At 56.1% G+C, this 11,397-nt stretch overlaps 1 protein-coding gene across 1 annotated transcript; it reads right to left on the reverse strand.

The window, feature by feature from the left end:
• BRPF1 (bromodomain and PHD finger containing 1) lies at window positions 1-11,395 on the reverse strand (the record flags this gene model as incomplete). Its single annotated transcript, XM_031056328.1, has 14 exons — window positions 1-142; window positions 227-381; window positions 488-606; window positions 692-828; window positions 1,363-1,510; window positions 1,600-1,887; window positions 2,864-3,178; window positions 3,651-3,963; window positions 4,921-5,049; window positions 5,389-5,520; window positions 6,316-6,399; window positions 6,597-6,753; window positions 8,989-9,948; window positions 10,836-11,395. Coding segments are annotated over 14 exons (3,639 nt in total), but the record flags the coding sequence as incomplete, so codon positions are not given.
• Window positions 11,396-11,397: the final 2 nt, after the last annotated feature.

Raw genomic sequence — 11,397 nt, forward strand, 5'->3', positions numbered from 1 at the left:
CTTGTTGCGGTGCTGCATGGCGCGGTGGTAGGCGATCTGCACCGACTTGCGGATGTTGGACTTGCGGCCCTCCAGCATCTTCTCTTTGTCCAGGTCCTGGTTCACCCCCAGAGGCACCAGCTTCGTCCGGGGCAACCACTGCCTGTGGAGAGCAGGGGGCCACCTCGTTTGAGGGTTACAATCGTCTCTGGGGACCCCCCCAAAGCCCTCGGCCCCCTGGCCTTACCAAGTGCGCTTGTTGTCAAAGAAGAGGACAAGGTAGAGGTGCTCGCGTGCTTCCTGAGTCATCTGCTCCCCCAGCTTCAGCACCTCCAAGGGGGGCACGGGGATGGGGACCCCATGGTGGAACATGCCTTCCCGCGGCATCTTGGGGTCAATGATCTGCAAAACGAGCAGGGGAGGGCTGAGACGAGAACAGGGACCCCAAAAACCAGTCTGCAGGGAGGGGACATGGATTTCGGAGGTCCCTGTAACAGGCAGTACTCACCAACGCCGGGTAGGAGGGGTAGCCCCGGCACTTAGCCCACACCAGGTCCAGGGCATCCAGGGAAGAATCCTCATCCTCAGACAGCCACCCTGCACCACGCCCCATGCCCTTACGCACCACTGTACAGGAGGAGAGGGCAGTCAGCTGTGTCCCCCCAGGTGATGGTGCCAGCCAGGCACACAGCTGTGCAGCCACAGTACTTACTGCCGTGCCCCACACCTCGTCCCGTGCCCACGGAGTAGGACTCGTTCTCTGTCCCTGATGTGTCCTCACTGCTGTCCTCTGGGAAGTTCACTCGGGAGAAGGAGGGTTTCCCTCTGCCCTGCTTGGAGGGTGTTGTGCTGCAGAGACAGGGAGCAGAGCTATCAGCAGGACTCACATTAAGCTTCCAGAAACTGTTTTCCAGAGGGCCAGGGTGGTAAGACACCAGGGCTTGTGGCCTCCAACTGCCGGCCTTGGCACTAGGAAGGACTTGGCAGGGATACCAGGCAGAAAGGTGGGATGGTGCTTCTGCCAGGGTGCAAGCCAGACCCTCACCCAGTTCCACCTGGGAGGACCAGAAGATGTGTCCTCACCCAAATCAGAGGCGCAGGCAGGAGGCTGCTGGAAGGGCCAATGACAGAGCAGCCACTGTGCCAACAGGGAATTCCCTAGTTCATGCTTCCTACTGGCCCTTTGCTGCACACTTGCACCTTTAGGTTTTACATTAAAAAAGGCACAAACCCCACAGACTTCTTGGGGTTAACAGCTGAGCTGCAGGATGAACAAGATGGGGACCACCAAATGGGGTGCTCGTCCAGAAACTCAAGGCTGAGAGCTGCCCACTGCCACCCTGGGCAGCACTGCTGTCAGCAGAGCTGGGCCTGGGGCAGTACCTGGTGCGGTCTGAGGCAGCACTGCTGCTGCTGCTGCTGCTGGACTCCGAGTCGGAGCTGCTCCGGGGAAGATTGCAGTCATTGCGGTACACCAGGAAGCTTTTCTTCACGGGCTGGTTCCCGCTGCTGAAACCGTTGGCTGGCAGGTCTGAAAAACACCCCAACAAAGAGCATTACCACTGCACCAGAGCCTGCCACGTGCTGCCAGTGGGACCACAGGTGCCCAGCTGCACTCACCCATGGTAGCGTCCTCTGTGGATTTGTCACTGTCACTGTCGGAGCTGGAGCTGGGCCGCGGGCTCCGCCCTCGCTTCCTCTGCCGCTGGGAGGACCCCATTATTGGGAGCTGGGGGGGCCCAATGGGGCTGCTCCCATGCCCAGGAGGGATCTGGCTGTCTCGATTCTTTGGGGGGCGTCCTGGACGTTTTGGAGGGCCTGCAGTTTTAGGGTTCTTCTTGGAGAAGAGCACAGAGGTCCTCCTGCCAACTTCATGTGCTGGGGTAGAAGAGGAATTGGGACCCAGACCTGGAAGAGCGAGAAGGTGTCAGCTGCAGCCCGGATGGCAGGGACTGCATGGCAGCGGTATCACGAAACAGCTTTGTTTCTGGGGAACATGATCTCAGAAGATCCTCCCTCACTGTAGGAAGAATCTGCTTTTTCAGTGTTTAGATGAGAGGATTGGGATGCAGAGGTGGCAAATGCCCAGTGACACATGGTAGCTCTGCCTGGTGCTTTTGCTGTTCTCCCGACAGAGCCCAGCTCAGCATCTCCATCCAGGGAGCTGGCAGCTGGCTTGTTCGACTCTCAGCCCTGGGACAGCATTTGGAGTTCAGTAGTCACTGCTGCTGCAACTCCCTCCCATGCCCTCTGGCAGGAAGGGACATCAAAGGCAGCCTTCTCCATAATGCCCCTAGAAACCAGGCAACATGGCCAAGCTAGTAGGTCCTATCAGAAGGAAACAATCCACCTCATGCCCCACAGAGATCACAGCTGGAACTGTGATCTCTGGAACAGCTTCCAGTTCCTTGACTGACAAAGAGATGAATTCACCAGGTCACTGCTGACCGCAGCTGTGAACATCAACAACCTGCCAAACCCTACCCAGGGGCAAACACATCAGGCTGTGGCTGTTCCAGACACAGGACATGGCCTCCTTCATCCAATCCCCCCTGCTTGGCTGGCACAGCTCACTACAAACTATCCAGTGAGAATGCTGGGAGGGGGGCTGGGGAGGCACAGACATCATACTTGACACCCACGCTTAAGGGAGGCACTACAGGAAACAAGGAGTCCCCAGAGGAGGATGTGGGATAAGGGACTGTCCCACAAGAGGCCACCTGCCTCATTCCCATGGAGGAGTGAAGAGCGAGATGTGTGTGGGGAGTTGCCCACACAGTCCTGCCTAAGGAGGCACCTGCCAGGGCAGCCTCTCCCCAGACAGACCTGTCCAGAGGCAGCTCTCCATGGCTCCTCAGACTGGCAATTCTGGAGGGAGTATTACCTTTGCCAGTCTCCTGGCTGCTGCTCTCCTCTGCAGCACTGTCTGTCTGCAGGTCCTTCTCGCAGGGGTTGTGGGACTGCAGGACTCCCCTGGCAGAGGAGCTGTGCCGCTCCAGCCCCTCCCGGCCCAGGTCCCGCGGGTGAGCGAGCTTCCGCCGCAGCACTGTGATCTCCTTCTTGATCATCTTGGCCCGGCGGGACCGTCCTATGCTCTGCTTGCCAGCGTTGACCTCGTCCAGCCGCTCCAGCAGGATCTTCAGCTGCTCCTCCAATGGCAGGTGCTTCTGATTCTCTGAGAGCAGCAGCCGCACATCTTCTGGGGAAACAAAGAGGAGCAGATGGATGAAAGAAATCGGGAACTCCAGTGGAGCTCCTCTACCTGAGAGGGTGAAGAAGGAGCTGGCATGGCACCAAACACCTGTGGACCCTTTAGGGAAGTTATCCTAAAAGACCAAGAGAAGGAGCCCTGTGGGAACTCAGGCAGTTGGGACTACTGGAGAAAGCAGGCTGATCAGCAGTGTGGAGAATACTGGGGTTCACATTGTCTGGAACAAGGATGTAACAGGAAAGAAAGGACACACAGACAAACCACAGCCTAGAACCAACCCAATGGGGCTGATAAGTACCTGGCTAGCAAAACCACCAGGTCTCCAGGGACTGGGGACACACAGCCCAACATTCGACTTAACCTCCCAGAAGAGGCAGGTCAGACTCTTGGGTGCCTTGACTCTGCCCAGGCTTTACCTTTCAGTAGCCCTCTTACCCCAGGGCAGGGACTGAGTACCCACCATCCTCAATGTCTTGGATCTGAGCCTCTTCCACTGTGACACAGTGGGGGAAGTGCATGCCAGTCTCGAAGTCAATGCCCATCTTCTCTGCCTGCCGGCGAGCCTGCCGGAGCACGGCACCTCCCTGCTCCCGCAGGCGGATGGCTGCCCGGTAGAAGATCGTGTCTTTGGCATTGTATTTCAAACAGTTGTTAATGATCAGGTTGAAATCCTCCTCAAAGTCATCGAAATTCAGATAGCGATAGGCTTCTAGATTTTGCTTCATTGTCTGAAAATCCATTGGCTTCTTGATGTGATCCAGGTAGTCTGGGACCTGCATGAGGAAAGAGCCAGAGTTAAGAGCCCAGGAGCCACAGTTAGCAGTACCTGCTCCAAGAAAACAGTTGTTAGAGGAATCAGGTATCACTCCCTGTGCTCTGCCCAAATGCACATCGGGGAATGCCGTCTGCTTTTGCAGCTTGAGGAACAGCAACGCCTCCGGACTAGGAAGCCCATGTGCTGTGCTCAACCTGTTAGAGCGGATATGCACTCTGAAGCGTTTTTACAGCTCCAGCACACATGCCAGCATCCTGTCCTCAACTCCTGCCTGCAGGCAGCTGGGATCCAGTATGCTACACGTTATTCCCTGGAGAGGGTGCTGCAAGTGCAGCCCCAGGGGTGAAGGTGAGTGCAGAAAGGTAAAGCAGAGCTGTCCAAGTGGCAGGTGAGATGGTGCAGCCTTCCTCCCCATCTGCTAAGATGCCTCCATGCTGACCTGCTGCCAGAACCTTGCAGAGACCATGTGGAATTTTGCCATGCTCCCAGACAGGGACTCAGTGACAGTCTCAGGAATTATCTCCCCTTCCTGCAGCAGTGACACTCTAAGGGTCAAACCCATCTCCGTGCTGTGCTCAGTCATCTAGCAGAAGCCTTCACAAGAGGACAGGTAAAAGCAAGCTGACTGCTAAGGGCTGGCACTTTGCCTTTCCCAGTGGGAATCCCCAACTGATCACAGACCCTGGGGTGTCACCAGTAACACACACAGAGGAAGAGTCAAGTGCTGTGCCCCAGCTGTCACCAGCTCAGCTGTTCTGCATTTGGCTCACCCAGGAGGGGCACTGCTGCACACCCGCTCTGGTGAGCAAGTGGTGCTGGCATGAGCCAGCACCAGGCTGCTCAGAGTTCTTCTGGACCAGAACACACCCTGGGCAGCCCTTGGCACGAGCAAGGGACAAGTTTGAGTGAAGGAGAAATCTGGGGAGGGGGTTCTTACTTCGTAGATTTCTGTTACCTCAGACAGAGGGACCGGCTCACTGAAGATGTTGCCCGTGTCTTTCTCCTGCAGCTGCTCAAGCGTCTTGCGGAGAAGGATGAGGAAGGGGGTCAGCTGCATTTCCAGTGCCACCTGCTGCACTTTGATCTGAAACAAAGGAACAGAGCGGGGCTGAGCCCCTGGCCCTAGCCAGGCAGTGGGGACTGTCCCCAGGGAGCAGCAGTGCAGCCCTGCAGGACAGCAACCCCCCTCCTCTCCTTGCTGAGGGGTAGGGAGCACCCCTCAGCCCCGTTTCTGGGGGGCAGAGGTGAAACACTGGCTCCAGCCCCTATGCGTCCCACCTGTGCCTTGCAGAGCAGCCACCTTTGCTCGGAGCCATCGGAGCAGAGCGCAGCACAGCCGAGGGGACCCCGGCACACCTAGAGCACCCTAAGGAGCCCCTGCTGATGCCCACCCAGCCGCTCCCCAAGGAGGGGCAGTCGTTACCGTCTCTCTCTTGAGCTTCTCCCGCTTGCGTATCAGCTCCACCAGCAAGCGCGCACGCTCGAGGTCATGGCGCAGGCGCTGCCATGACTTCAGCTGTTCCTTCAGGGCCCAGTTCTTATCCTCAGTGTCTCTCTGTGGGAACATCAGAGACCATGAGCTGATAGAAGATGTGCTCCCATCTCCACCTTCCTGACTGTGTGCTGGGGCTCTTCTCTGGCAAAGGGAACCACCATGCCTGACCTGCTGGTGCAGCAAAGGTCACAGGTCCTTTCTTGTAACCTAGGCAGGTGATTCAGTCTCACCTCTGGCAAGAGCTAAATACCTGCCCCTTGGTCATCAAGCCCTTAGGATGTCAGGAGGTGAACATCCTGAGCCTCTGGAAACACCCTTCCTAACATGACTGACTGACTGCCTGCAGCTGCCCGAGAGGTCTGTGTTGCTGCTCACAGCTCTGACAAAGTGCAACAGCTCAAAAAGGAAACAACAGCTCTAGTTGCTTTAATTTCTGGAGCACCAAAAAGATTACAGCTTTTAACCTGCCATAGCCAAAACTGAGCAGAAGCAGCCTCAACTCTTCTCCAGCAAAAATAATAAGAGCAAACAAAGGTAGGAGAAACCCCTGCCCAGTCACAGTCATCAGAGGGCTCAGAAAGAAAGATTTACAGCTCAGATGGGGAGCCAGAAGAAAAATCTTCCTCTCTGGCACCAGATTTCACATCTGTGAAGTGCTGACTGTGGGCACCCAGAAGGAGCACTCTTGGAGCAGTATCAGAAGCTAGAAGAGAGGCCTTGGTTCAGTCCAGACTGTTTCTGGAGATCCCTGGCCATCTCTCTCAACACTGCCTGGCACAGTGGCCTCATATTAGAGCCATTTCTGACAGGTTTGCCATCACTACTGGCTAAATGCAGGCACAAGAAAGGAAATACCTTCAGCGTGGCAGCTTGAGAGGGCAGGATTCCCTTCTTGTGGCAGGCTGCCAGTGGCGTCGCTGCCTGGCAATTCTCTGAACACTGAGAGTGGAGGAGAAGGTGAAGCAGCAAAAGCAGCTGGGGCTGCCCTTCCCTCATCTGAAAGCTCATACACCTGACCCCCATTCTGCACCTGCAGGCATTGCATGCAGCAAAGGCTCCAAGCCCACAGCTCCAAAGGCGCAGGAAGCATGCACACAGCCAGGGTTCCCTGCAGCCCCCCACCAAGCAGCCCTTACCTGGTCGCAGTTTCTCTGTGACTGCAGGTGTGTCTGCAGGCGGCGGAGCAGGGGGACACCATTGCGGGACTGTCTCTTCAGAGTCCAGTAGCTGTGCAGCCTCTGCATGAACTGGCTCTTCCTCTGGATGGTTAAACGGTTTGTAATCTTACTGAGCCTGAGGAAAGGAGAAGAACCACAGAGTCCATCAACAAATCAAGCCTGGCTGCTGCAGGAGAAGCCCTGGCTAGGGACAAGTAGCAGCAAGGCCATCCCAGCAGAGCTGAGAAACTCCTCAAGCAGAGAACATCCTTTTATATGGCAGGACTTTCTGTAACACCAAGTAACACAGCCTAGGCACAACAGAGGATGCCAGGATATGTGCAGCCTTGCCTCCCCACAACACACTTTTCCTTTCTACTTCCTGTCAACTTTTGGGCAAAGCCTGGGGCAGGTTGGAGTGCAAGACAGCCACACTGGGGGCTGGACCTTTAACAGCTCCCATGGTCCCTGAGACCACAAGTGTGATGGTGCTACTACCCCAAAACCATTATTTACCTGGCTGAGGGCCACTTGCTGTGACGGGGGGGGTCTGGCCAAATGCTACCAGAGAAAACTCAAATCCTGGCAAAGCACGAGGAGGGAGCAGGAGGCATGAGTACAACACACATCCCATCCAAGACTATCCTGAACGGCCCAGAACCACAAAAGGGATTGCTTACTTCCTACAACAGCAGATAGTCTGAAGGGGCTGGGACAGCCTTGCTCAGCAAAGTTGGACAGAGATGCCCTGCTAGTAGAGTGACAAAGGGATGAACCCTCAGCATCTCCCCACCTCCCAGGGACAGCTCTTCCCAAGGGATGACCCAACCTGCATCAGCCTCAGCTGAAGAGACTGGGGACAGCAGCCTCATATGCCATCACTGGCCAAGCACAGCTCCCACAGGAAGTGTCATTCTGGCAACAGCCCCTGAAGAATAATTAATCCCAACAGGATTCTAGCTCAGTATATTTTCGCTGTGAATGCAATAGCAGCAAGACCCTACAAACTGCCAACATGTCCACACATAAGAAAAAGATGCTCTTGTTATGGAGCAAGCCCCGAGTGAGCAAAAACATAAGTTTGGGACACAAACAGACCATGGTAAAAAGCCAGCAGCCTTGTGGCAGACCTGCCTCCCCAAGTCACCAGAATGCTGCCCAGAGAGCACAGCCCACGGCTTCCATGTGCTCCTACCCAAGGGCATAGGAGATAAGTCTTGAGGGTCTAAGGGTCTTGACAGTGTCCCATGGTCACAGCCCCAGCACAGCTCCTGCCACAGGAAGGAGAGCTCAGCAGCTCAGGATTGGTGGCTCACCACCACAAAGGCAAATGCTTCCATGCCCAACCTGTGCTCAACAGGGTGTCGCCTGCTGCAGGGTGACAATGAGATACAGAAACATCCTAGGATGCCCTTATGTGCTTTTACATGCTGCTGAGGACTTCCAGAGTAATAAACACTGATGAATTCTGGCAAGGCTCTTAGATGCTCTTTTTTTGGAATTTGTGGGTCAGACCAACAATCTAACAAGAGCAAGGCACGAAGCAGTTGCAACTGTAACTACAGGGTGTTTGCACCTTCCCATGAAACCACAGGTTTGGAATGTGACAGAAACATAACCCCTCGTGAGGCCTCACACTGAGGAGTCAGCCTTAGGACCGTGGTGTTCCTTGGCAGGCAGGATCCTGGTGCTCTCCAGCCACCCCTCCTCACAGACAGCTTTCAGCACCCGTGGCTGCCCGGCCCTGCTCCAACAGGCAGCGCTGAAAGGGAGCAGCAGCTGCTGTGCCTGGCAGAGAGCACTGAGGAAGCCCAGCAAGGAGTACGTGGCTGCTGGGATGGATGAGCTCTGCTCAGCAGAGCACAGGGATCCTGACTCCAAACCTCTCTGCTCCAGAGCCAAAATAACCCCGGGATTAGCCTGTTTCCCAGGCCTGAATCACTCCCACACTTGTCTTTTGCCTGACACAGCCTCAGGAGAGAACAGACCTCAGCAGAAAGGAGAGCAGTTCCCTCCTCCTCCCCGCCTCCTTTACTCCAGTGCCTGAGGTCAGCGCAACAGGAAAGGAGTGCTGGGAACCTCCAGCTGCTTCCTGACTCATCCGGCCAAGTTCGTTCTCTACTGTTAAACTAACAGCAGCTATTTCCTGCCCTGCCGAGGGCCCAGACACCTTTGCAGGGCAGTGCATGGCCCTGCCTCTCTGCAGGACTCTCAGAGGAAACCACCACAGCCCTCTGCAGCAACAGAGTGAGAACTACCTGTGCAAAAAGCTAGGGAGGGGAATAGGATAATGCCCACATGGGAAGGAGGACACAAAGCATGGAGGAAAGGAGAAATTTCTCTCCAGTCCAGAGAGGGCAGCAGGTCGTACCTGTGGGGGGGGATGCAGGGCACAGAAACCACAGGTGCTGCAGCTCGTTTCTCTGCCAGGATCTTCCGTGCCTTCTTCATCTTAATTCTAGACTTGGCCTTTGCTTTTTTGACTTTCTCAGAACTCCAGCCCTTCCCCTCCTCCTCTTCCTCCTCATCCTCCTCCTCGCCCTCGCTGTGGGAGAGGGCGGGCAGCCTGCGCACAGAGCCTGGCGGTGTGTGGATGTCGCAGTAGGCGGTTTTGCGCACACTGAAGGAGGTACCGTTGGCACCTGTCTCCCTGACGGGCTCCATCTTCATGTACAGCCCGGCCTGCTGGGCACAGGTGACATGGAAGGCAGTGTAGCAATTGGCTTTGTGACACTGGATGCAAGCCCCAGAGCCACGCTGCTTGCAAATGTAACAGGTCAGCTTCCAGCGTGCGGGCGGGATGTGCTCGATGCTGTCGATGGGCTCCAGGAAGACGGTGTTGGCAAAGCACACCTCGGGGATCCAGAGGGCACAGACCACGTGTGCCCAGCGCCCATCGTCCGTCTGCTTGAAGGCCCCCCCCTTGTTTGGGCAGAGGGCGCAGTCCACGGCACGCGAGGGTGACTGCAGGCACCGTCTGCAGAGCCACTGTCCCTCGGGGATGTAGGGCACCCCATAGCACTCCTGGTGCACAGCCAGGTTGCACATGTCGCAGAAGAGGATGACGTTGCTGTTCTGACACTCCCCGTCATTGCAGATGCAGCAGACAGCGTCCTCATCCACCAAGGTGTTTGGGTCCCCCTTGTTGTGGCTCTCAAAGTAGGACTCCTTCTCTAGGCGGTCCATCAGGTACTCAAAGATCTCCTGGGGAATAGGACTCACGCCTTCGTTCTTCCGCCTCTCATTCATGATGTCCAGCCAGATGTAATCCTCCTCATCCATGTCGTACTCCACCTCCTCATCCAGCTCCTCTGCCGACTTCTCAATGTACCTGGAAGGACAGCATGGGAAAGTAAAGGCATGTTTGACACATTTGGAGCTGCTGAGCCCCAACTCCAGGATTTGTCTGTGACTGAGGGAATGTTCAAATGCTCCAGCTGAGCCTTAAGCCAAAATAAAGAAACAGGGACAAGGCAGGAATGTGCAGAAGCAGAAGGTGCTGCTGCACCCTGACTAGCACAGTGGCACAACAGCAGCTTGGAGACAAAACAACACTGGTCTAAGGAGCAAGGTCAGGCCTTGGAGACTCATCAGTGCAAGGAGGGGGCCTGCATGGGCCACCCAGCAAGTACCAGTGCTCTGGAGGAAACAGCCTCACAACCAAGACACAATAACCACGCATGGAGGTGCCATGTTTCATTAATTCTGGTTAGGGAGCTCTGTTAACTCCTGCCTGAGGTATTAACTGGGGCCACTGCATCCACCAAATCTCTCACAAAGTACTGTAAGAAAACAATTAAGAAGTATGCCCACAAACAGACAAATCCTACAGGTACACTTTGGTGCTGAAGGGCTCTGAAAATATCTCAGCATACCTCCAAGACAGACTGAGAGGCAAAGGACACATTTGGGTTTTGTTTTGATTTTAAGTGCTGTTCCAGCAAGGAAAGAGCGCAGCAATCAAACTGGTGGCAATGAGCTAAGCAGCAACTGAGAGCTCTGTAGATTCACAGACCTCTCAGAACTGTGATGTGACACCAGGCAGAGCACCAGGAGCCTGAGGCCATGGAACAGCCAGTTCTGTGAGACCTGGGAGAGGCAGACAAAGGCCATTTCCAGGAGCCACAGGCAAGCCACTTGAACAGAGTGGGGCCAATTCCGCCTCCAAACCCAGGGCATGAGCCTAGGAGTCTCCTTGCACCCAGCCACGGACAATACCTGTAGTACGAGGTGGGACGAGGCGGGGCGTCAGGGGTGTCCTGCTCCAGCTCTCGGTACACCACCTCGGGCAGCTTGGGGGTAGTGCTGGCCGAGGCGTTGTGGTGATGGTGGTTGGAGTCCTTGCGCTTCTCCTTGTTCTTGTGCTTCCCAGATTTGGGCGGGACGCTCTGCGTCTCCGTGTTCTCCTTATTGCTCCCATTCTCGGGCACCTCCTCGGGAACATCCTCGTCCTCGGACACCACGTCGAGATTATCGAAGATGCTGATGCGGTGGACGCGGCCGTGCAGGTCCACCTCCACCATGCGCTGGGCCTGGGCGTAGGTCATCACCTCTCGGCCGGGCGACTGGGAGGTCTCGGATGGGCTGGGCGACTGCTTGTTGGCGGCGCGGGCCTGGCGCCCCTTCTTCTTGTGCTTGCGCAGGGGGGTGTGCTGGGGCAGGGGCGGGTTGTCGTGGTCATAGTGGTACAGGTGGTACTCGATCCCGCTGTAGCTCTTGTAGATCTTGCGGCAGGTGCCCACGGGGCACTCGTAGGGCGGCTTGGTGGCCCGCAGGTTGT

The sequence above is a fragment of the Geospiza fortis genome, unplaced genomic scaffold (genome assembly GCF_000277835.1).
Source record: "Geospiza fortis unplaced genomic scaffold, GeoFor_1.0 scaffold70, whole genome shotgun sequence".
Taxonomy (NCBI): domain Eukaryota; kingdom Metazoa; phylum Chordata; class Aves; order Passeriformes; family Thraupidae; genus Geospiza; species Geospiza fortis.